General features: G+C 45.9%; 1 protein-coding gene and 1 pseudogene across 8 annotated transcripts in view; both read left to right on the forward strand.

Moving 5' to 3' along the window:
- PCNT (pericentrin) overlaps positions 1-25,788 on the forward strand; it is a 127,992-nt gene that overhangs the window by 9,203 nt on the left and 93,001 nt on the right. For 6 of the 8 annotated variants that reach the window (XR_012376999.1, XM_025863372.2, XM_073888910.1 and 3 more), the window contains exons 3-8: positions 11,222-11,317; positions 19,891-20,025; positions 21,771-22,026; positions 23,739-23,794; positions 24,893-25,067; positions 25,557-25,693. Coding sequence is in view for 7 of the 8 variants with exons in the window: in XM_025863372.2 (XP_025719157.2) it covers positions 11,222-11,317; positions 19,891-20,025; positions 21,771-22,026; positions 23,739-23,794; positions 24,893-25,067; positions 25,557-25,693 (855 nt within the window). In the remaining variant the exon portion in view is untranslated. Of the gene's footprint in view, positions 1-11,221; positions 11,318-12,832; positions 13,120-19,890; positions 20,026-21,770; positions 22,027-23,738; positions 23,795-24,892; positions 25,068-25,556; positions 25,694-25,788 lie in introns of those variants that run through there. The other 2 variants (XM_073888912.1, XM_073888914.1) reach the window with 2 other exon arrangements.
- On the forward strand, positions 14,370-15,065 carry LOC112816715 (large ribosomal subunit protein uL1 pseudogene; annotated as a pseudogene).

Here is a 25,788-nt window from a genome sequence, read left to right on the forward strand (position 1 = left end):
GCTAGGCGTTACCTCCTACGTCGTGGATCCAGGCTAGGCGATACCTGGTAGTTGTGGATCCAGGCTAGGCGTTACCTGTTAGTTGTGGATCCAGGCTAGGTGATACCTCCTCCATTGTGAATCCAGGCTAGGCGATACCTCCTAGTTGTGGATCCAGGCTAGGCGATACCTCCTAGTCGTGGATTCGTTTTGATGCGTCTGAGCTTTTGCCTTCCCCCACCTCTCGCTGGGGTGTGACTGGCCTGTGGGAAGGTGTGGGGGGGGGTCAATGTCGGGAGTGGTGGGCCAGAAGGGCAGGCGTGGCCGTGCTGGCTGGTGTCCTCTGGCTCCTGTGGGCGGAAGGAGTTCAGTTGCCCAGGGCGGGGTTGTCGTTTCCTGGGCAGTCCTGCCCATGCCCCCTGTGCTCCTGGGGTGACTGTGACTCCTGGTGAGGGGCCCTGCTGCCCGAGACCTATGCCTGTAGCTTCACGCCACAGGAGGAGACACTGATGGCTGTGACCTGGTTTTCGCTGCGTGGGGAAGGGAAGTTGAGTTAATTCTGAGTTATCTCAGCCATTTGAGGGGCTTGGGGGGACAGTGGTGCAGAAGTGTTTCTGTCCTCACCCTTGTGGACAGGGAGGGAGGTGTGGCCAGGGATCCACTTTCATACAGTGACCATGGCAAAGCATTTTGGTTTTTTACTTACAACTGTTACTACAAGTAGTAATTTTCTACTTCAAGCAGTATTTTAAACCCAGAAGCTGATGAAGTATGTGGGCTCTTTCCCTAGAAAGACGTGCATGCTCATTCAATCAAGATTTTGCTTACAGGGGCGCCTGGGTGGTTCAGTGGGTTAGGAGTCCGCGTCTCGATCTCAGCTCAGGTCTTGATCTCAAGTTTGTGAGTTCAAGCCCTGTGTTGGGGTCCACGCTGGGTGTGGAACCTACTTAAAAATTTTTTTTTTTATTTTTGCTTACCACATGTGTTGTCTGTGAATGCCAGCAAGGATCTTGCACTAACTTTCCGTGTGGGGGCTTCCCCTGCCCAGCAGTTCTGCTTATCTGACCTTTTCGGCTGCAGAATTCCTTTGCAGTCATGGTGGCTGCATACAAGGGAGAGAGACACTCCTCTCTGTCTGCCGGCTCTTAAAATGGTGGGCAGTGGTCAGGCATCCGATAAAGGTTTTTTTTTCAGAGTTGTTACTTTGATGAGCTAATGGTAATCATAAGCTAAAAATGTAGTCATCAGATGTTATCCCTGCTGGTTCTCAGACATTTGTTCTTAAGGTTTCCAGAAGCCTACAGTTCCAGACAGGGCATTTAATTCCCTTGGTCTGTACACTACCCCTCCCCGCCCCCGACTTAACTTTGTAATGTAGTTGTTAAAGTAATCTGTTGCTCATCTTGAAGAATTGACCATATTTTGGATTTTGTTGTTTGCATCCCTGTGGGTTGTTGGAAAGGGTCCTCTGACACCCTGTCCCTCTGTATAGTTTCTATAAACTGGTACTTCAGTCTAGATTAGAGGCTTGATTGGATTATGGTAGTTGTTTGTTTGTTTTTTTTATTAATTTTCCTTTCAAAATTTTATTTAAATTCAATTTAGTTAACATATTGTGTATTACTGGTTTCAGAGGTAGAGATCAGTGATTCATCAGTTGCATACAACACCCGCTGCTCATTCCATCATGTGCCCTCCTTAATGCCCATCCATCACCCAGTTACCCGACCCCCCACCTCTATCCCCTCCAGCAACCCTCAGTTTGTTTCCTAGAGTTAGGAGTTATGGTAGTCGTTTTAATGGCAAGAATATTTTGTAATTGTGCACTTCTGTCAGAAAGCATACAATGCCTGGTAGTCTCTTGTGGTGTTACAGTCACCAGTGGCTTTAGGCCCAGTCTGCATGCTTGTCCACTTCAAAGGTCCTTGTGAACTTTTTATCTCAGGTTTTGGTAGCCAGTGTGGGTTATTGCCTAGAACTGTTATTTCACCAGTGAGCACAAAATACTAATATTTCAGTTCTGCCATTCTTTCTTTATTGATTGTCATATCTATAAGGAGAACTTCCCTTTATCGGTTATTCGGTTACCCTGAGGTCCAGTTTGCATTGGGAAGGCAGGGAAAATGCTTCATTCTTTCCCTTTAGTCACCGGTTTAAAAAAGTTCCTCATTTCCCTGGGCTACACTTCTCCAGATGTGACCGATGAAATGGCTTTCTTGAGCATCACTGTAAATTTGGCTGTTTTTAATGATTTGTCATGAGCGCCTCGTATGCCTGTTACTGTGCTGCTCAGATTGTCCCGTGTTTGACCAGGGAGTGCATCCTTAGTTTGACCCTCCACAGTCATAACTATGATGGCAGCCTTGCTTTTGGAAAAAAAATGTTGCGGGTCAGCTTGTACATTTCCTGCCCCAGCCATTTCTCTGCGACTCCTGGCTCCTCCTAGTGGGAAAGAGTATTCAGAAACATGATCTGGACATTAGGGGTGTCATTGTTTCTAGGTCATGTCAGTGAATAGTTAGGGTTTTGTTTTATAGTTTATGAGTTCATACTGACATTTTCAGATTAATAGGTTACGATTCTACTTAAGTTTGAAATTTCTAACATTAAAAACGTATGTTCCTAACATGAACATAATTACCCAGTTGCTTTTCTCTATATATAGTTTTAAAATAGCAGCATTATTAATAACCATGTGATTTCTTTGCGTTTTTTGTCCTTTAAGTATTTTCCACAGTGATGTGCAGTCAAATTACTTTCTTTTAAAGTCACTTGAAATAGTTTTTGCTTTATGTGGTTAAGCTGGTCACTTAATATATTTATATTCATTTGTTTTATTTTGTCTTCATGTTTTAGGGATTTTTTTTCATTTGTTTTAGCTTTACAATTGTGTAAAACATCAACGCGGTTCCAAAATTGAATCTATAAAGTCAAAGTATATTCAGATGGTTTGACTAATATATGCCTGTTCCTTACATACTATTTCGTTCCTTGTTTTCTAGGTAACTCTTTAGTTGCTTGCTTATTGTTACATTTCTAAAAACAGAAGCAAGTATGTGCATATATCCCTTACCGTCTGTTTCTTTTGTGGCAGGATACTTTACATATTTTCTGTATCTTGCTTTTTTCACTTACAACAGTACCCTGACAATCACACCACAGCCGTTTAGGCCTCCGACTCTTGATCTTAGCTCAGATCTGGAAGATAGGGTCGTGAGTTCAAGTCCCATGTTGGACTCCATGTTGGCTGTGGAGCCTACTTAAACACAAATAAACAAATAGTGTATTATCTAAGAAAAATGAGAAGTAGTGTTTTACGATTACCAACATATTTGCCAATTCCAGGGCTTTTGTTTGTTGGTGTCGACCCCATTTTTTATCATGTATCATTTTTCCTTCAGCCTGAAGAACTTCCTTTCAACAGTTTTTTTGGTAGTGCAGGTCTGCTGATGAATTTCTTGGTTTTTGTTGTTGTTTGTCTGAAAATGACTTTGTTTTGACTTTATATTTGAAAGAAATTTTTACTGGATGTAGAATTTGAAGTTGATAGTTTTGTTTTTGCAGCACATTTACCTTGTGGTCCCATGGTCTTCAGGCCGACATAGTTTCTGAAGATATCTGCTGTCATTCTTCATTTCTCTTTCTGCAGAGTCTTTTCTTTCTTTTTTGGGGGTACTTTTATTTATTTTTTTATTTTTTAAAGATTTTATTTATTTGACAGAGAGAGATAGTGAGAGCAGGAACACAAGCAGGGGGAGTGGGAGAGGGGAAAGCAGACTCCTCGCAGAGCAGGGAGCCCGATGCAGGGCTGGATCCCAGGACCCTGAGGTCATGACCTGAGCCGAAGGCAGACACCGAACAACTGAGCCACCCAGGCGCCCATTTTGGGGGTACTTTTAAAAACGTTTGTTTTTATTTCTAGTTTCCGACTGTTTTATTATGATGAGCCTAGGGAGGTTTCCTTTGTGTTTATACTGCTTGGGATTTGTTGACCTTAATGGAACTTTGAAATTTGGAAAATTTTTGGCCATTTCTTCAAATACTTTTTCTGTTTCCTCCCATCCCTCTCCCTCTGTGACCTCAAATTTATATACTGGAAATTGTTTAGTGTTATCCTGTGGGTTGTTTAGACTTTGCTTTATTTACTTATTAAATTTTTTTTTCCAGTCTGTGTCTCTCTGTGCTTCTTTTTAGTAAGCTTCTGTTGCCCTGTCTTCAAGTAACTGATCTTTTCTTTGGCAATATCTACTCTGTTAATCCAGTATGGTGAATTCCTTTTTGTTTCAGGTATTTTGTTTTATTATTTTTCACTCCTCATTGTGTTCATGTTTTCCTTTAAATACTGGTTATCAATGTAATAGCTATTTTAATGTCCCTGTCTGCTAATTCTATCATCTCTGTCATTTTTGGATATATTTCCATTGGACTGATTTTTCTTTTAGTTATGGGTCACATTTCCCACCTTTTGGCATGTTTAATAATTTTTGATTAGATGTCAAGTATTGTCAGTGTTAACATTATTGAGTGTCTGGACTTTGCTGGTTTAGCTTTGTTTTGGTAAGCATTTGACTTTTGAAAAAAAATTTTTTTCATTGTCGATTTGCAGGAATTCTTTTTTTTTTTTTTTAAGATTTCTTTATTTGAGGTGAGGAGGGGTAGGAGAGGGACAGGGGGAGAGGAAAAGGGAGTCTTAAGTAGACTCCATGTGGAGTGAGGAGCCAGTCACACGGCTTGATCTCATAACCCTAAGATCACGACCTGAGCTGAAACCAAGAGTTGAACACTTAACTAACTGTGCCATTCAGGTGCCCTGATTTGTAGGAATTCTTTTTTTTTTTTTAAAGATTTTATTTATTCACTTGAGAGAGAGAGAATGAGAGATAGAGAGCATGAGAGGGAAGAGGGTCAGTGGGAGAAGCAGACTCCCCGCTGAGCAGGGAGCCCGATGCGGGACTCGATCCCAGGACTCCAGGATCATGACCTGAGCCGAAGGCAGTCGCTTAACCAACTCAGCCACCCAGGCGCCCTGATTTGTAGGAATTCTTAATATTCTTCATGTTTGTCATATGTTAGATATATGTACTGTGAATGTTTCTCCTCAGTCTTGCTTGCTTTGATGAAGTTGAATTTATCAGTTTTTCCTATGGTTAGTGCTTTTTATGTCCTGTCAAAAAAATTTCTCCTAGCCCTGAGATTGTGAAGATATTTTTCTATGTCTTTTGAAAAGTTTATGGTTCTGCTTTCTGTGTTTAAATTTATGATTCATCTCAAGTTACTTTTTGTGTATTGAGTACCTTGACTTTTAGAACTATAGTTTTCCTGATTTTTGAATTTGTTTTTTGAAGTTTTGTCTATTTAAGTAATCTCTGTACCCAGTGTGGGTCTTGAACACACGACCCCAAGGTGAAGAGTTGTGTGCCTTACCAACTGAGCCAGCCAGGTACCCCCGATTTTTGAACTTTGATAAATAGAATAATGAGTATGCATGTCTTGAGTCTATAGGTCTTTTTATCCAGTGTCTTGTTTATGAGGTTCATCCATGTTAAGAGCTATGGTTTATTCATTTTTGTTGTTGTGTAGTATTTCACTGTATGGATGTACTTCCATCTGTTTGCTCCACCGTTATTTGGCATTTGCTGTGTACATTCTTATACAAGTCTCTTGGTGTACACGTGCACATGTTTTCATTGAGCTTGTAGTTAATTATTGGATCATTACATAAAAAAAAACCAAGAAAAAAAATTATTGGATCATTACATACGTATGTGTTCAACATGCGTATGTTGAACTATGTAAAACAGTTGTTTAGTTTATATTTTTAGTAGTGACATGTAAGTTTTACTTGTCCCATAACATCTGTGATTGGTATGGACAGTTGTTTTTGTTTTGTTTTGTTTTGTTTTTCCTCTATATTAACAGTTTGGTGGAGTGGAGTGTTTGTTTTTTAAGATTTACTTATGTGAGAGAGCAAGCAAGCGAGTTGGGGGAGGAGCATACGGAGAGGGACAAGCAGACTCGGTGCAGAGCATGGAGCCTGACACAGGGCTTGACCTCATGACCCTCACGTCACGACCTGAGCTGAAATCAAGAGTTGGAGGCTTAACTGACTGAGCCACCTAGGCGCCCCAAGTGAAGTGTATTTTAATGTCCTGCAAGATTGGTCAAACGTTCCAAGAAATTAGTGTGATTCATTAACAGAGAAAAGTCATATAATCATCTCAGTTGCTACAGAAAAAGCCTATGTTTTTATGAGAGTGTGACCTGTACCTTTCCCTCCTTGTCAGTGCTGGCCTTATCTGATGGGCCAAGAGGTCCGTGGATGAGCTGTGTAGGATGGTGAAGACTGGGGACTGAGGTTTTGTTTGCAGGAAAGCTTTTAATTACGGACTCCATTTATTTGATAGTTATCAGACTATTCACTAATGTTTTCCTCGGAATTTGTTTTTTCATCGGAACTTCCAGTTTTTGGCATTAATTTTTTCATAGGAATATTCTCTTTTTAGTGGCTGTGGCATTGATATTGATGACCCTTTCATTTTTTAAAGGTATTTGTGCCTTTATTAGTCTCACCACAAGTTGATCCTTATTATTCTTATAAAAAATTAACTATAGGGGCACCTGGGTGACTTAGTCATTTGAGAGTCTGACTCTTGGTTTCGGCTCAGGTTATGATCCCACGAGTCAGGGGATCGAGCCCTGTGTGTGTGCGCTCGCTTGCTCTCAAATAAGTAAATCTTTAAAAAATTACCTATAGCCTTTATTCTTTTATATACTATATTTATGTTTCTTTAATTTCTGCTCTTTATGTAGTTTCTTATTTTAAATTATGTTTGGTTTTATTGTTTTTCTAACTTCTTGAGATAGATACACAGATCATTGATACCCAGGCTTTAAAATATATATGCGGTCAAGCTTACTGGTTTTTCTCTGTGTGTGACTTTACCTTCATTCACAATTTTTCAAATTTCTATTATTTTTCAGGACAAATTATTTTTAATTACACACTTATTTTAAAATTTTTATGTGAATACGTAAAGTAGCATGTTAGGAGTGCCTGGCTGGCTCACTTGGTAGGGCATGCAACTCTTGATCTTGGGGTTTTAAGTTCGAGCCCCACATTGGGGATAGAGATTACTTAAAAATAAATCTTAGGCACCTGGGTGGCCCAGTCAGGTAAGTGTCTGACTTTGGCTCAGGTTGTGATCTTGGGGTCTTGAGATCAAGCCCCACGTCGGGCTCCCTGCTCAGCGGGAAGTCTGCTTCTCCCTCTCCCTCTGCCTGCCATTCCCCCTGCTTGTGCTCTCTATCTCTCTGTCAAATAAATGAATAAAATCTTTAAAAGAAAAATAAAATAGTCTTAAAAAAAAAGTAGCATGTATAGGATGGAGTCATCATTATCTTCCTCCTGTATGCTGAGTTATGAATTAGATTTCTTGATGAGGCCATTTTATGTTATAATTATGCATATGGCCTTGGTGCTGTAAGAAGCAGATATTTTGACTTTTTTGTCACACAGTTGTACATCATGAGTTCAATCAGAAAAGCAAAGTTTTTTCATATTCATTGTAAGATAATGATAGTTCTTGAGGATTTATTGTGCCTCTAATCTAATTGTGGGCACTAAGACAGGAATAATTTTGTAGTTAGAATAATGATCTTCTGAAAAGTAAACTTCCAGGAAAGCATTCACTATTACAAGCCCAGCCCAGACCGCTGTCTTCCCTGCGTGCAGCTGTGTCTTTCAGTGCCCCTGTAGAGCCTTCATGTCAGAGTTGGTCTCTGAACATGACTAAAGGTGTCTTTGTTTTACTTTGCCCAAATGGAACTTTTTAGAAGTTTCACTTTTACGGGAGTTTAATGAGCTTATTGAATAGCATAAGATGAAATGTGTGTGTGTGAGAAATAGTAATGTTTTCCAACATATAATAAATTTCTTAGTTTGGTTTTTTTTTTTTTTAAATTTTACTTATTTATTTGACAGAGACACAGCGAGAACAGGAACACAAGCAGGGGGAGTGGGAGAGGGAGAAGCAGGCCTCCCGCCGAGCAGGGAACCCGATGCGGGGCTCGATCCCAGGACCCTGGGATCATGACCTGAGCCGAAGGCAGACACTTAAAGACTGAGCCACTCAGGCGCCCCTCTTAGTTTGGTTTTAAAAGTATACTTTATGTGAGACACTTGTGACTTTAATGCTCTTTAGACGTAGGAAAATAACTGGAAAACAGCCCAGGAAGAACAGTGCCTGAAGTGGAAAAAGCCCAGTTGGCACTTGGTTGTTTTCCTTGTGGTCTCCTCTGCTGAGGCAGTCCCAGGATGATACCCTGGGCAGGGCCACCCTCCAGTGGTGGGTGGGCTTGTTGTGTAAGGAAACCTGCTAAGCTGGGTGAAATAATTCTGTCACTGAACTCAGTGTCTAAGCTCTTTTTTATGTTGAGTGTTTTAGTTTTAAGACCAAAAGACTAAAAAAATTGGAAATAGCAGACAGCTGGAAAATACAGCCTAACATGAAAATTCTTTAATGAAAATTAATTTGTAGAAGTTTACATATCGTAATTTTGATATACTTTTTCAGATAAAGATTCTAAATCCTTAGGGTAAAGAAAGTAAATTGCTCATCTGAGCAGAAAACACAGGCACATGTTGAATTCTAAGAATATATAAATAAAGCATGTTTGTAAGATTTGAGTTTTTTTCAGGAGGTTATAAGCAAAGATAGACTTGTAAAAGGACTTCTGGTAAATGTTCAGGATCTAGCCATCTTCCCTCACAATTTAAGTGGAGTGTATGATGAAAAGATATTTTAATCACTGCAGTAGTCATCTCCATTCTGGCATTTAACTGAGAAATGACAGAAAGCAGTATTTGATCTTTCAGTTATGTGTCAGGAACAGAGTAAGTACACGCCATTTCTTGTAAAAGAACCATCCAAAAATTGCTCGGAGGTCAAGAATTTCAGAGGAAACTCACCTTCACAAAAACTTGTATTTGAAGATTTAAAATGTATGGCTGTAGAAGGTTTAGGAAGTATGTTCCAGGACTCTTCCAACTCCCAGTTGTGTGGATTACCACCATTTATCATCTGGGTCCAGTGGACCCTCTTTACTTTTTAAGTTTCACAAGTAATTTACAGGAGTAAGAATAAAGCAGTAAAGGGGCTCCTGGGTTGACCAGTCGGTTAAGCATACGACTCTTGATTTTGACTTGGGTCATGATCTCAGTGTCATGAGATCAAGCCCCGTGTCAGGCTCTGTGCACAGCACGGAGTCTGCCTGTCTCTCTCCCTCCCCATCTGCCCCCCACCCCGTGTCTCTCGATGAATAAATCTTAAAAAAAAAGCCGTAAGTTAAAATGATATTAATAATTTTGACATCTCTTTATATCAAGTAAATTTTGGCTCATAAAGATAAAAAAATGAAAGAATATTGATAGGCTTTTAGCAAAGTAGGATGGTGGAGGTTCTTGATGTAAAATATCATGAATTGGAATCCTTCACGTGAGTGACCAACTGGATAAGACTACCATGCTTCCTCTTTCTCTTCAGATATATTGTTTTGTTCACTTACTGATTCCTGATTATCGTAATCTGAGACTTCATTTTTACTGTCAGTTTTGCCACCACCCTTGGCCTCAAGTGCTGCCGTCTTTGCATTCATCTTTTAATTCATTTGATGATTGTGAAAGTCTTCACGGTCAGTTTTCTCCTCATTGCCATTTTGGGAGGAAAATGAAAAGTTCTTAATGAATTGTCATGCTGGAGACAGGCTGCAGGGGTGGTCTCCAGTGATGAAGAAAACGAAAGGGTGGTGACTTCACTGCACTGCCTCCTCGTTCTTTAGACGCTCCCTTCTCTTGTTTTCTCAGTATTCTGGCTGTTGTTAGCATAGTTGGGAAAAACTGTTGAGTATCACGAAGTAATTCTTAGGATGATCAAGTGGCATTGTGATAGAGGAGAACAAGGTTGCTCAGCACTATCTGGGATCTTAAATATACACAAGGGTCTAGTGGACCCATGTAGTAATTTCAAGATAAAATATGTTTTATTTTCTTTTTTAAAGAAGTAAGTAAATTTTTCTCATTGTGCTTTAGAAGACCCATAAGAGAGAAAATTTATGAAATATTAGTCCTCTCACGTAGTTATAACTGCCTAAAAAAGAAACAATTACAGTTGGGTCCTGCAGACCCTGATATATACCCAGAGTTAAGGTGATGCTGTGGTTAATGACCACAAAAGCATGAGAGAGATTTAGGTGTGGAATGCTGCCTTTGATTTCACATTTCAAACATAGATTATCTTTAGACATCACCCAACTTTTTTGCAGAATCATTATCAACTCATTTTGCACAGCAGATTAAAAGCCCAGAATTATTCTCAATTCATGGGCAGAAAAACCATCAGGGATAATTTCATTGGGAAACTTTAAACTCAAGTTTGAGATGATTTTTTTCTTTTTTTTTTCAGATTTTATTTATTTGTCAGAAAGAACGAGAGAGAGAGGGCGTGCACACAAGCAGGGGGAGCAGCAGAGGTAGAGGGAGAAGCAGGCTCCCCACTGAGCAAGGAGCCTGACATGGAACTCCATCCCAGGACCCTGGGATCATGACCTGAGCTGAAGGCAGACGCTTCACCGACAGAGCCCCCCAGGCACCCCTGAGATGATTTCTAAAAAGAAACTAAAAATATTGTCTCTACAAATTACTAAGGAAAAAATTTATCTAAAAATGGAAAATCTTGAAGATGAACTATTTGAACTTAATAAAAAGAGCTTAGGAAATACGCATGTGTCTGAAAGGTTAACATTTATTGAGAAACTAAAATTTAGTAATTTAAGTGCCATGCACATAGTGAAATAAGGAAGCAGAATTAGTTAACTAGAAGAGCAGCAGGGTGCCTGGGTGGCTCAGATGGTTAAGCATCCAGCTCTTGGTTTCGGCTCAGGTCACGATCTCAGGGTCATGGGACTGAGCCCCATGTCAGGTTCTGCACTTAGCATCGAGTCTGCTTGTCCCTCTCCTTCCCCCTCTGCCCTTCCCCACCCCACAAATGAATAAATAAGATCTTAAAAAGTAAAGGGGCAGCAACATCATTAGGGAAATGAGTTGCATAAAAAATGTTTAGAGATTGAGAATTGTTTATGGAGGAAATGGAATTGATGTGGGCATTTGGATGTGTGGGCAGGAAGGCCTGAGGTTTCAGCTCTGGATATTGCTGTAAATGCTCTTCTCTGGCTCTTCCCCTCTTAGGTGGAGGACCTCAGTGGAGAGAGGACAGGCCACTTGGAGCAGCCACAGCAGAAGCTGGATGACGACCATCTGGAGCAGCCTGGGGTTCTCACAGAGGTATTCTTCAGGGTCTTCTGTTAAAGTATGAACCTTGTCAGAGGATTTCTCCCTGTTGTGGTAGAAATCCAAACCAGAGAGAGGACTCAGTATCTGAAGGACCCTGTCCCTTTAAGAGTAGAAGCTCAGAGCAAGGAGAGCTGGGTACAGAGCTTCCCCTGCAGGCCTCACTTCCTTGATGTTGCCCTTGCACAGAAGGTCTTTCTGGGGACCCTTCTGATGGAGCCCAAATCTCCCTTCCTTGGGACCTTTGATCTTTCCTTCCGGATGTTGAAGAGAGAAGGTTGCCTTTCATGCGCTGAGGATAGTGGTCATGTCTGCCTTCCCTCATTGACCCATTTCCCTATTGTTGCAGTGTGTTTCCTGGGCCTGACCTTCATTTCTCTCATAATCAGTTGTATGTATGTGTACCAGTTTTTGCCACAGGACTTGGCATGAACTCCACATGTGTTGGATTAATTACTTTTATTAATTTGTTTTGTTTTAGCATTTGGAAGGAAATTTATTAGATGCTGAATTGACTGGTTTCCAACTGTTTTGTTAAAATTCTGTATTTTAAACATTGGATTCTAGCTGGACTCAGTCCACATTACTTTAGGCAGTGAGCAAGTTTGGTTTTTAATTTGCATTATTGCAGGTGAGATCTAGATCATAGGCAGGGCCTGGAAAAATGGTTTCTGGTGGGGTCCACAAAGTTCACCTTTAAATACATGTTTTTATACTTGTTTTGAACTGTGACACAAAAACAAAAAATAATCCCTGTGACATATAGCATGTACATGGAAAAGTAGAAACTACACAAGTGTACATACAGCCTAACAAGTACACAGTAAATACCACATGATCCTTCTGCAGGTAAGACACAGGACAGTGCCGGACCTGCTACCGTCTTCCCTTAACCCTGAAGTCAACTCCATCCTGATTTCTGTGGCAGTTATGCACACAGACTTTGTATAAATGTATCAGACACGGTGCTGGTGTTTTTTTATCCTTTCCCTTCCAACATCTTTGCATCCTTGTGTTTTAGATGTATGTCCTGCTAAACAGTGGGGGATTGATTTTTAAAAATTATTCTGACAGTCTTTGTCTTTTTAGTGGATAGTATAATTCATTTATGTTTAATGTAATCACCGATGTGTTTGAGCTTATGTTTCATTTAGGCTTTCTGTTTGTTTTGTTTCCTTTTTTCTCCTTTTGTGGGGGCAGGGCTTTGGATTATTTTTTATGAGGATTTTTTTTGATTCTCCCTTTACCCATTTTGAAGTAATAATATATTCAGTTTCTATTCTTTTAATGGTGAGCTTATTACATGCAACATTTATACTTCTCTACGTCTAAATTTAATCAGTACCTTCAGTCTTTGAAAGTACAAGGATCTTAGAATACTTAAACTCCATTTATAAGTCCCTTGGTATATGTTCTTGTTATTTTTTAATTATAAAATACACTTACTTTAAAATTTACCATCTTAACCATTTTTTTTAAAGACTTACTTATTTTAGAGAGACGGCATGCAGGAGCAGGGTGGAGGGACAGAGGGAGAAGGAGAGAATCTCAAGCAGACTCCCCACTGAGTGCAGAGCCTGACACGGGGCTCCATCTCAAGACCCCAAGATCATGACCTGAGCCAAAACCAAGAGTCGGGTGCTTAACCGACTAAGCCAGCCCAGGCGCTCCTTAACCATCTTTACGTGCACAGCCCAATCGTGTTAAATGCATTCATAGTGTTGTGCGACCATCACCACTGTCCATCTCCACAGCTTCTGTCATCTTGTAAAGCTGAAACTCTGTTGGCTTTCAACGTAAGTCCCCATCCCCCCTCCCCCAGCCCCTGGCAGCCACCATTCTACTTTCTGTTTCTGATTTGGACTATTCTAGATACCTCACATAAGTGGAATCATGTAATTGGGTTTTTTTGTGACTGGCTTACTTCACTTAGCATGATATCCTCAAGGTTCATCTGTGTTGTAGCTTGTGACAAAGTTTCCTTCCTTTTTAAGGCTGAGTAATATTCCTTCATATGGTTAGACCACTTTTTGGTCATCCATTCTTCTGACGATGGATGCTTGAGTCTCTTCCATGTTTTAGTTATTGTGAGTAATGCTGCTGTGGATAAGGTGTGCAGATGCCTCTTTGAGACTCTGCTTTCAAGTCTTTTGGGTGTATATCAAGAAGTGGAATTGCTAAATCAGATGGTAATTCTAATTTTAATTTTTGAGGAACCTCCATACTGTTTTCCACAGTGGCTGCCTCATTTTACATTTCCACCAACAGTGCACGTTCTCACCAACACCTGTTTTCTCTTTTTTATAGTAGCCATCCTAATGAGTGTTACATTCCTTTTTGTTTGTTTAAGTAAACTCTGTGCCCATTGTGGGGCTTGAACTCAACGACCCCGAGATCAAGAATCGTACACTCCATCAACTGAGCCAGCCAGGCACCCCTGCATTCCTTTTTTTAAAAAATAATTTTTAACCCCACAATTCATTCATCCTTCTATTTGTCCAGCTATTCATTGGTTTAAATAAACTTTTAATTCAGGAATAGTTACAGATTTACAGAAAAGTTGCTGAGCTAGTACAGACCCTTCCTGTATACCCCTTACCCCACTTTCCTATCGTTAGCATTTTAGACACATGGCACATTCGTCAAAGCTAAGGCATAAACTCTGCGACGTTACTATTAACTAAATAGACTTGCTTGGGTTTCACCAGTTTTCCCACTAAGAGCTTTTTCTGTCTGGGACCCCTCCCAGGACACCACATTGCTTTTAGTCGTCTTTCCTGCTTCGTCTCCTCGGGCCTCTGACAGTGTCTTAGTTTCTGGTGACCATTTTGAATAGCACTGGTCAGTTACTTTGGGGACTCTCCCTCAGTTTGGGTTTCTCTGATGTTTTTTCATTATTAGACTCAAGTTAGGGATTTGACCACAGATGCGATGTGCCCTTGTAATCTCCTTCTACCAGGCAGGGTCAGCCAGGTTTCCCCTTTTGCAGACTCTCCTCTTTGAAAGTGAGTCATTGACTTTTCTGGTTACTGCGGGGCGAAGAACCATGAGCAGCCAAGTGTCCCGCGACACCCTGTACGAGGCAGTGCAGGAAGTCCTGCACGGGAACCGGCGCAAGCGCTGGAAGTTTTTGGAGACGGTGGAGCTGCAGATCAGTTTGAAGAACTATGACCCTCAGAAGGACAAACGCTTCTCGGGCACCGTCAGGCTTAAGTCCACTCCCTGCCCCAAGTTCTCTGTATGTGTTTTGGGGGATCAGCAGCACTGTGTTGAGGCCAAGGCAGTGGATATTCCCCACATGGATATTGAGGCGCTGAAGAAACTCAACAAGAATAAGAAATTAGTCAAGAAGTTGGCCAAGAAGTATGATGCCTTTTTGGCTTCAGAATCTCTGATCAAGCAGATCCCCCGAATCCTGGGCCCAGGCCTGAATAAGGCTGGCAAGTTCCCTTCCTTGCTGACCCACAATGAGAACATGGTGGCCAAAGTGGATGAAGTGAAGTCCACCATCAAATTCCAGATGAAGAAGGTGCTGTGTCTGGCAGTCGCTGTTGGCCATGTGAAGATGACAGATGACGAGCTTGTGTACAACATCCGCTTAGCGGTCAATTTCCTGGTGTCCTTGCTCAAGAAGAATTGGCAGAACGTCCGGGCTTTATACATCAAGAGCACCATGGGCAAGCCCCAGCGCCTGTACTAAGGCACAGTTCAATAAATCCTAGTGCTACCCTTAAAAAAAAAAAAAAAGAGAGTCACTGAGCCCAACACACACTACAAGGGAGGGAAATTATGTGCTGCGTCCTGCAGGGAGGAGTAACCATACATTTTATTTGTAATTCTTCTGTAAGGAAGATTTGCCTCTTCGCCCCCATTATTTTAATCACGTATTTATATCCATATGGGCTCATGTGTATTTATGTTGTACTTTGTGTTACAATCTCAAACTACGTTTTATCTTTTTTGGTGCTTCAAGTATTCCAGCTCTGGCCATTGGGAGCTTTTTCGGTCTGGCCCCTGTGTCCTGGTGACACGTCCCGTCCTTTGTCTTATAAGCACGTTGTGGCTTTCTTCAGGCCCATCTTGTGCTCTCCTCGGTTCTGAGTCACCCATTTCTTGAAGGGGCCCTGGTTCCTTTTATTTGATGGTGTAGAAACCAAGACCTGGGCGCTGGGTGTGGTCACCGCTTCTGGGTGGCTCAGCAGGTGTGTGTGCACACTAGTCCATGTGCACACACAGGTCTGTAGTTAATTCTGTGTGTATCTGTCCGTGTGTACATATATTAAAGTAAGCTCGCGTGCACCCCGCCGTCCCCGACTCCAGTGCAGCACCACAGGACCCCTCACAGAGCAGCCCACCCCTGCAGGTTTCCCTGTGCGCCCCTGGCTGTTGGCCTCCCCTCCCCCCCGGCCCCTGGTGACTGCCTACCCATTTCTGTTCTGTACTCTTGCCTTTTCTGTGGTACAGACGGAATCGTAGAATCTGTAGCCTTTAGGTCTGACTTTTGAATCATGTAGCATAACAGATAACAAGATTCAGGCAGACTGTTTCTACATCAGAGCTCCCTTCTCACTGCTTTATTGCATGGATGTGCCTGTTGATCTGCTTACCTGGTGAAGGACAGTGTCTTTGCTTCCACATTGTGATGCTGATGTAAGGAATTACTTATTTTTTATTTTATTTTTTTTAAGATTATTTATTTATTTGACAGAGAGAGAGAGAGAGAGAGAGAGAGACAGCACGAGCAGTAACACAAGCAGGGGAGTGGGAGGGGGAGAAGCAGGCTTCCCGCCGAGCTGGGAGCCCGATGCAGGACTCGATCCCAGGACCCCGGGATCATGACCCGAGCCGAAGGCAGCCGCTTAATGACTGAGCCACCCAGGCGCCCCGATTATTTATTTTTTAGTGGTCAGTTCTTGTTTAGGGTTAGTATCGTAGTTCCGTCTTCTTCATCCTTTATTCCTTTTCTTCCGCGGTGGGGCCACGCTCCTTCTGTCTGCAGAACACACGTGAGTACTTCCTCTAGTAAGACCCTTCTTAGGCCAGTGCCCCCAGGTGATGTTTTCCTGAATGTATTTTTGGTTTTCTCCCTTTGTTCCTGAAAGATAGTCCTCCTGGTGTGGACATTCAGGTTGGTGGTGGCTGTGTCGCATGCTGGGTGTTTGTCCAGCTCTGCCCCGCTTCTGTGTCAGCTGTCGGCCCGCCGTTCTTTTGCCGCCGCCGCTTTGCAGACTTCTGTTTGCTGCTCCGCAGCTTTACTTCAGCGGGCCTAAATGTGCACTTCTGTTCTTTTACTAGAGCGATGCGGGATCATGGGGTCTTTCTCAGTCTGTGGCTGATACCTTTCGCTTCTGTTGCTTCTAGAAAATTTCCAGGCAGTATCTCCATGCATAGCGTCTGGCCCTTCTTTCTCCAGGGCCTGAAATTCCAGGGAAGGTTTTCAGAGCTCCTCTGTGTACACCTGTCCCGTCTTCCCTTCTTTTGGTGGAAGATCTCATCTGGGTTCTCTCTTCCTTCACTGACTCTGCTCTTAAATCCGTCTGCTGAGTTGATTTTGTCTTTACTGTCTGTATTTCAGGACATTCTGTTTGGATTTCTTAAAAACAGTGATATCGTTTTGTATTATGTAATGTTTCCTGGAGATACTTTGAAGCTGCTTTTAAGTGTAACTATCTTTTTATGAGCAAATTGGTCTGAATTTTGCCCAGTATTTAGAGTGCGGCAGTTCTTCACTGTAAGTTATCCATATGGCTTGGGGTTATTCTGAGCTGCACACCTGTGTGGGACAGTTTGTGGGTGCTGTGGGAGGTCCTTTTTTCTTTAATATTTTGTTCTCCAGGTACCTGTTACCCTTCCTGGAGTAGCCTGTTTTGTGCTCACTTTTAGTGAGGTGTTTGTGTGGTTTCCCTGAGAATATCTGTGTCCTGGCTTGTGCGAGCCCCTCCAAATGGGTCCCAGATTTGTATCCGATTGGTGTCCCGGGAATAGCCCTTTGCTAGGATGGATTTTTTTTTTTTTAAAGATTTTATTTATTTGATAGAGCACAACTAGGCAGAGCGGCAGGCAGAGGGAGAGGAAGAAGCAGGCTCTCCGCTGAGCAGGGAGCCTGAGGTTGAGGCTCAATCCCAGGTCCGGGAGCTGAAGGCAGATGCTTAACCGACTGAACCACCCAGGTGCCCTTGCTAGGACTTATTTTTAGGTCAGTTTCTTTGGGGATTTCTGCATCCCATGGCATGTATAAATTTGTCAACAGGTATGATGAGCAGGCCTGGGTTTTAATTTTTCAGGAGAGACGCCCCCACCTCGCCTCCTCTGCCTCCGCACTTGGAGATGGGTGAGCTCCCTGGCCTTCCCGCACTCGGGCAGTGAGGATATGTGTCCTGTCCTGCCGCACAGGCCTTCAGGACACCTGGCTGTGTCCGACAGTCTCATTTCTAACCGCCCTCCCGGCAAAGCCACCGATTCTGGGAGCGTGTGGTGCTCCCATGTGTCCCCGTCTCCCTAGATCGTTCTACGTCCACGTCCCTCCTGTCTGGCACCTGGGCTGTTCCCTCCCTTAGAACATTTAGAGTCACTTTTGTTATATTTTATCCAACAATTCTGATGTTTGTAGCAAAAATGTTTTAAGGTTCTGCCTTTTATCTTTAAAACTGGACGTTCCTACATCACCTTTTACCATTGGAAAAAGCCCTTTAATGTGATGAAGCATTCATAATGATGTTTAATGGGCTCTGACACTCCCCTTGGAACAGTTTGCCTCCACGTTGTGGGCCCTCACAGATAGAGGGGTACTTGCGGGTGCGTCTTCCCAGCAGTGCTGAGTGCTTCCTGGGCATCACTGACATGTGCGGGGAGCAGTGGGAGCCTCTGCAGGGGTGGGGATCAGGGCTGGGAAGGTCTCAGAGGAGCAAAAGGAGGGGAGGCAGAGCTGGTCCAAGGATGGGGGTGCTCCCTGGTGCAGGAGGCAAGTGCCAGGTGGGACAGCAGGAGGGACTGCCCCCAAGGGCAGCAGGTGCACTGAGTCTTTCAAGGGAGGGACAAGGTTGGATTTGTTTTCTGAGTGCATCATCTGGTCTCCAAGCCAGTGACCTCACATTAGGCCGAGTGACCATGGGGGCCAGTGAGCTGTGCTCATGGGAATGGAGGGATGTCAGGACCAGCCTTGGGCTGCTGTGCGGTCTCTGTGAGGGGAGGCAGGAGCAGGAGCACTGTGAGGGTTTGGGGGTGCTGTTAACTGGGGTGGGTAATGTTGGAGGAGCCCTAGCTTGGACAGGAAAACTCGGTTCGCTTTGAGTCTAAGGTGCCTTGTAGACAAGCCCCAGAGAAAGGTCTGGGCTGTCACACAGGGGAAGCTGGGAGGCTTGTGGCTGTAGCAGCCTGCTTCAGGTGGGGCGTGGTCCGGGTGGGGTGGGGCTTGGGGGGGTGTAGGGGAGACTGGGATGCTCATAGAGGGCCTGTAGCTTTTCTTTTCCCTTTGGATTGGTGATGTTGAAAATGTTCCCAGAGTTGGGAAATTTTTTTAAGTAGGCTGTGAGCCCAGCAACAGAGCCTAGCGTGGGGCTTGAACTCACAACCCTGAGATCAAGACCTGAGCTGAGATCAGGAGTCTGACGCTTAACCGACTGAGCCGCCCGGGCGCCCCCAGAGTTGGGAATATTAAGACAGGAACACTTTCTATGGCTTTTGACATATGTTGTCAGAATAGCTCATAAGAAAAAGTTACACCAACTTTTCTGTCATTGACAGCGGTTGTTTCCCCATGACCTTGGTGACATTGCGGATCAATATTATCACCAACTTTTGCTGATTTACTAGCTATAAAATGTTTCAAATTTACATCTTCAGGTTCATTCAACTTTTATTGGCACCCGCCACTTCCAGGCATTTTATGTACATTATCCCTCCCGTAAGGATCCCCAGAGACAGCGTGGGGAGCTCACACTGCTGTCCAGTATCAGTACCTGCAGCGGCCTCTCTCTGGGGTTTTCTGCTTTACCCTCAGCCACTTAAACAGGTTGAATGTTCTTCCATAGTTATTTTTATTGAGATAGAATTCACATATACAAAATTCACCATTTTAAAGTATATATATCAGTGGTTTTTAATATAATCATTTTATTGTGCAACCATCACAACTGTCTAATTCCAAAGCATTTTCATTACCCGACAAGGAACCCCATGCCCATTAGCAGCCATTCCCCATTCCTCTGCCCTTGCAGCCCGGGCACCCACCAGCCGGCATTCTGTCCCTGTAGATTTGCCTGTTTGAACATTTCTTATTCACACCACACAGTATGTGTCTGGCTGCTCTTATGGAGTCTAACGTTTGGAGGTTATCAGTGTTGTAGCTTCTCTTTATGGCTGAGTGATACCCCTGGATGGCTTTTCCACATTGTGTGTATGCTTCCCCTGTCTGTGGACACTTGGGTTGTTCCCACCTTCTGGCAGTTGTGAGTAGTGCTGCCGTGAACACTGCTGGGCTCAGGTCTCTCTGGTGTGTCATAATTGTTCTTAGTGACTGCTTTCTCATGTGAATGCTCTGGGTCACATCCTTCGTGTTGCTTCTCTAGGACTATGAGCAAGAATATACGCTAGTAATTGCAGAACTAATGAGAAGACAGAAGGGTGAGTCCGGCACACAGCAGCAGGTGGCCATGGAGCTCCAGCGGCTGACAGACATGCAGCAGATGCAGCTGCAGACCCAGGTGACCCGGGATGCTCGGGCCCACATCCAGGTCCTTGGGGTGTGGCCGATCCCTGCACACTCACCCTGTAATTTGCACCAGTGGGCTTGGGGATCTGGGAGGGTTGCAGGTAGGAGAGGTTTGTCACAGAGTGGATGGGTGTGTGCTGCAGGCTTGCTATGTGGGGGGCCTTTGAAAGGGCAGGTGGAGAGATGTGTGAGGATGCGTGGGGCAGCGGGTCTGGCCAGGTGCCACTCACAGCACAGCCGGCAGTTTCCCTATCAGCTGCCGCTCCCGCTCATTAAACACAGGTGGTTCAGTGGTCATGAGGGGCCTCGAGGAAGAGAAGCTGTGAACCAGGCTGTCCTGGAGGCACATTCGACTCCCCTGGTGGCTGCCACCTACGGGAAACAGAGGGTGCTCTGGACATGCCCTTGCGGCGGGAGTGCTGGTGCGCATCCCTGCACCTCACTGTGGCCTCCCTGTCCTGCTGGAGCTCCTTACCGGCCTCTTTGGAGACACAGGTTCTTTTCCCATGGTTTCTGCTTATTGCTCTCCTTTATCTTTTTTTATTTCTTCATTTTTAAAGATTTTATTTATTTGACAGAGAGAGAGAGAGAGAGCATGAGCAGAGCAAGGAGCCCAATGCGGGGCTCCATCCCAGGACCCTGGGATCATGACCCGAGCCGAAGGCAGACGCTTAACCGACTGAGCCGCCCAGGCACTCCCCTTTATTCATTTTATTTTTATGCTTTTTTGGTGTCCCTTAAGTGCTAAGTTCCAGACATGTTTTTCTGTTGTTTGTATTAACTGGGAATAAGGTATGCTTCCTGGAACCCTGGCCTTCCTCCACTTTCCCCAGGTCAGCGGAAGGAGCACAGATTCCCTGTATCTTAGCTAGGCACAGAAGTGTCTCCTTTGTTCCGTCTGCCCACCTTCCAGAGCAGTGAACTACAGAGCGCGTTCATCTCTGGTCTGGAGCGTGGGGTTCCTGATGGGGTCATTAGCTCAGCCACTGCTGGGCCCTGCTTGGCCTCACATTTGCCCTCGTAGGCAGTGACTGTCCCGAGCCTCCTCCTGTCTGTATTCTGGTTCTTTTTTTTTTTTTTTTAAAGATTTTTTTATTTATTGAGAGAGAGAATGGGAGAGAGAGAGCATGAGAGGGAAGAAGGTCAGAGGGAGAAGCGGACTCCCCGCTGAGCAGGGAGCCTGATGCGGAACTCGATCCTGGGACTCCAGGATCATGAACTGAGCCGAAGGCAGTCGCTTAACCAACTGAGCCACCCAGGCACCCTGTATTCTGGTTCTTGTCCCATGGTTCCGGTGGGCGTCTTGCAACACCTGGAATGGCTGCTCACCTGGCTCCAGCCAGGATGGGCCTATGGGCTGGGGAGCCTGCCTGAAGGGAGGTTGGGGCCTCCTCCGTGGCCACTGGCTTTGTGTGGCCCGTGTCCTCGAGGAACGGCCCCAGCGATCTGCAGAGCTGCAGTTTAGGTGGAGGGAGAGCATTTGTGGGCTGGAGGGGCTTCAGGATAGGATTGGGTGGCTGTTTTAGGTGGTTGGCGAGCTGCCAGGCTGTGCCCGGGCTGCCTGAGGTCCTGCGGGGTGCTGGCCGGTGCTGCAGCACGAGGCTCGGGAAGCAGGTGTAAGAGCCTGTGGTGGTGGTGGGAAGGGGTTGCTGCTGCAGTGTCTTGGCAGACACGGACACGCCAGGCAGCGTGCTGGTGCTTTCCCCAGCCCCCCAGAAGCCCCTCTCTGTCCTGCAGCAGGTGCCTTCCCTGGAGCTGGAGGCGCTGCGCCTGAGTCTGAGCAACATGCACACGGCTCAGCTGGAGCTGACGCAGGCCAACCTCCAGAAGGAGAAGGAGACGGCGCTGACAGAGCTGCGGGCCATGCTGAACGGTCGGCATGCCCAGGAGCTGGCCCTGCTGCGGAGCAGGCAGCAGCAGGAGCTTGAGCTGACCAGGGAGCAGCACGCGCGGGAGCGGGAGGAGACGGTGCGGCGCTGCAGCCGGGAGACAGGTACGGGGCTGCAGGCTGGGCGTGGGCTTCCCCATGACTTGTCTGCGACATAAAGGCCCCTACTGCTGGTTCTGGGGAGGCAGGCAGGGCCCGCATCAGGGGCGTGTCCCACCCAGATCTCCCTGCCCACGCACGAGTGCCGCGCGTTCGGGGCCCTGTCTGTCTCCTGGGTGGAGCAGTGTGCTTCCTGCTCTGTGGGGCTCTGCTGTCCCCTTGCCTTCTGTCCGCTCATCCAGTGGGCTTGTGTTCACTTCTGAAATGGTGTCACATCATTGGAGGTGATCTGCTTGTGTGCTGGAAGTTTCTGTGTCCACCTCTTTGACGGGACTGTGTCTGTGCCCGACCCAGATGCTCCTGGACACACACCCCCACATCCCACAGGCTCCTCACTCTGCTCCCAGTGGGGCCACCTCGTTCCCGGTGGACAGCTTAGGCACCTTTCCTTTGGTGGTTCTCTGGCCTAGACTGAGCTCTTTATTTGCATCTAAGATACAATTTTATGTTTTAATGGTTTTTTCCTACTTTTTTGTTAGTCACTACTTTTGTAAACAGTTTTGTAAACACCAGCTTGATTGTGCTGTAATTCACATACCATACAATTCTCCCATTTAAAGTGTGTGTTTCAGAGTCATGCAAACATCCCTACAATCTAAGGTTAGAACATTCATCCCCCAGAAAGAAACCCATGCCCATGAGCAGTCATCCCCATTTCTCTGCTCATCTGCCTGTTTCTTGAGTTTTTCATTTGAAAAATGAAAGCGGCGTGCGTGGCCCTGGATGTGTTGAAAGTCTTCCTCCTCCGGGTCCCACCCCCAGCCCTCAGAGGGAGCCAGTCTTCTCGGGCTCTGGGGATACCGTCCCATGTTTCTTCATGTAAATTCAAATAAACATAAATAAGTAGTTTTATGTCCCCCTGCTTTTGCTCATTTTTGAAAATACAAAACATGTTTTACCTTGGGCCCTTTCCTGTCCTGTTTTCTCTGTGCTCACCCCCGGAGATGGGAACACACAGGGGCGCATGCCTGCCCTCTGCTCTGTGAGGCTCTGCCTTGGGCTGGGCCCCTGTGACCTCCCCTCAGAGGTGGTGCCTGGCTTTTGCTTGAGCTCTGGGCTTGCTCAGGCCCCTCACCTTCCACGTGTGACTTTGGCTGGCCCCAGCTGCCCCTTGACCCTTTCCTGAGGTCCCTGCTTCTCTTCCTGGTGCCCACACCCCCAGGTGTGCACACCTCTCAGTCCATGTCAGGTGACGCCCACTGGCCCAGCCTCCTTCCTCTTCTGCACTCCCAACACCTGGTACCTCTTGTGGTTCTTCCTTGGGGCTCGGGAGCTGCCGGGTCCTAGAATGTCTTTGCCTGTCTGTCTTCCATACCTTGCCTGGAGTCTGGCATGGCGGGAGCCTGGACTACAGGCCCAGGGTGTGTGAGGGCTCGTGCGGGGCAGACAGACCAGAAGGGGGACTCGGGTATAAGGTGCCCAGGGACCCCCCAGCTTGGTGGCTGTCAGGCTGGCTGAAGGCTCCGTCCTTGCTTTGGGCAGGAATATAATTCGTTCGTTACGTCACACGTGGAATTCGCGTTCCCTCACAGACCCGCCCTGTTGTCCTGTGAGTGTTGGCGAGTATTCCTGTGGAGCAGCCTGTGTGTGCCGGCAGCCCTCTCCCCTCCAAGTGGTCAGACTCTGTGATCCGATCTGCTTTTATGTTTTTCTTGCAGCCGAGCTGAAGGAGAAGTTACAGGCAGAAATGGAGAAGAACGCGAGGACGATAGAGGTAGACGTGGGTAGAAATGCCGTTCTGGGTGTGTGGCGTCTCCCCGTTCCCTCCATCCCTCCAGCTTGCCTGGAGTCCCCACAGGAAAGCCCCTCACCTGATTCAGACAGAATCCAATCAAAGCTTTAATTGAACATGCAGGTAGAAAATGCATTGCCTTTTGCTTTAGAGGAAAAGCATCCTTTTCTTTGGACAGTTGGAATTTGTCAGCACAGCTTGTTGGGCGTTTCATGTGTACTTGTTCTATAACATGAAGCTCTTTTCACCCTCAAGCCTGCTCCCAGGTGGCCTCACTGTGCTCCGGGACTGGCGGACGTCCCAGGGCAGGGAGGTACCCCGTGGCACTGAGTAAAAGTGAGGGGTGCAGGTCCCAGGCACCTTGGGGGAGCTTGGGGGAGGGGGGCAGAGACGCTGCGTGGGCAACGCCGCAGCCGGCACCATGTGCTGGGCTAACCACACGGCCTGTGCTGGTACACCCCTCCTGGGAGAGAGTTCTGTTCAGGGTGGGACAGAATTAGCTCCTCTGTAAGGAAGCCCCTCACTGGAACTTTTCATCCTGGCCATGGGTCCCTTTCTCAAGGCTACATTTGTGGAAGGCCTGTTGGTGCCGGTGACAGCAGAGGAAGGGGCTGGTGAGGTCGGGGGACGTTGATGACGTCAGGGGACACATATGGGTGTTTAGGTCCTGGCTGCTCTGATCGGGCAGTTGGCGGAGGGCGGCTCTTAGTCCTAGGTTAGAGGCTTGTGCCCTACCCCTCTAAGCTGGACAGTGGGGACTCATTTCTTAGGGCACGTGGGACCAAGCCAGCCCTCGGCAGAGGTCAGGTGATGTCACTGTAGCGTCCTGGGTCTTTCGTGGAGCACGGGTGTGTGAATTGTTGAGCATGACCTCTGTCCACGCTTTGTTTCTGGGCAGGTGGTCCTTGCTTTCTCTGCTCCTGTCCTTGTTTGTGGTGGGGACCATTCAGCTTCCTGTAGTGGCAGTCTGGTCTGGGCACAGTGACTGCCCACGCCTGGCTTTCAAATGCAATTTAAATTTTTTACCACAGATAGTACACTCTTGGCCCATAGTCTTTTTCCTCTCCTTACTTGAATTAGAACCTGAAGCAAGACTGGGAGTCGGAGAGAGGTTTATGCTTAGAAAACCTACGCAGAGAATTGTCTGCAAAGCATCGGTTGGAATTGGAGAATTTACAAGACCAGTTTAAGAAAGAATTGGCAGAACAGAAAGCTGAATTGGAGAAGATTTTTCAAGCCAAAAATCAGGCTGAATGTGAGTTTCAAATTAAAATGAGCAGGTTTGAAGAGGGGACTGAGTGCTTGTGTGGAATGCTAGAACAAAAGTCACGTGCCATGCCAGGCTCACGCTGGGCATGAGCATCCTGCATTTCATTGCCAGAGGGGCTGTGGGTGCGTGTCGCCCACAATGGTGGAGACAGGTGCGGGGCCCGCTGGGTGGCTCAGGCTGAACCTTGGGGTCTCCCCTCGTTGACCACAGACATCTCAAGCTCCCTAACCTCTCCTGAAACCTTTGTTTCAGAGATACTTGTCCATGTTCCGTTATTAAATTGTTACCAAGAAAGTAATGCTGCGATTATTTATTCTTGTCACTCGGTGCCACCGCGGTGAGGAGGTAGTGCCTGTCCGGGCCGCTCCCGCTCCCGAGGAGTGCAGGGTGCTGGGGCCTCGGGGTCCGGAAGGAGCTGTGCTCCTGCGTGGTTGAGAAGGCCACGCCCTCAGGGGTGTGTGTGCTGCTGTCCAGGTGCCCTGAGGACTCTGGAGACCCAACAGGAAGCAACCCTGCGACAGTTACGCGAAGACCTACAGTCTGAGCGCGGTCAGTACGTGCGGGACTTGGAGCAGAGACTCCGAGACCAGGAGGCAGAAAAACAGCTGGAGGTGGGCAGGGACTTCTGTATTCCAGCTGGCAAGGGAGGGGAGGTTTTAGAAGATTTTGGATGGGATTGTTTCACGTTGTTATTTGCTGAAACTTA

The sequence above is a fragment of the Callorhinus ursinus genome, unplaced genomic scaffold (genome assembly GCF_003265705.2).
Source record: "Callorhinus ursinus isolate GAN/ISIS: 27379988/994484 unplaced genomic scaffold, GSC_fseal_2.0 scaffold98, whole genome shotgun sequence".
In the NCBI taxonomy this organism is placed as follows: Eukaryota; Metazoa; Chordata; class Mammalia; order Carnivora; family Otariidae; genus Callorhinus; species Callorhinus ursinus.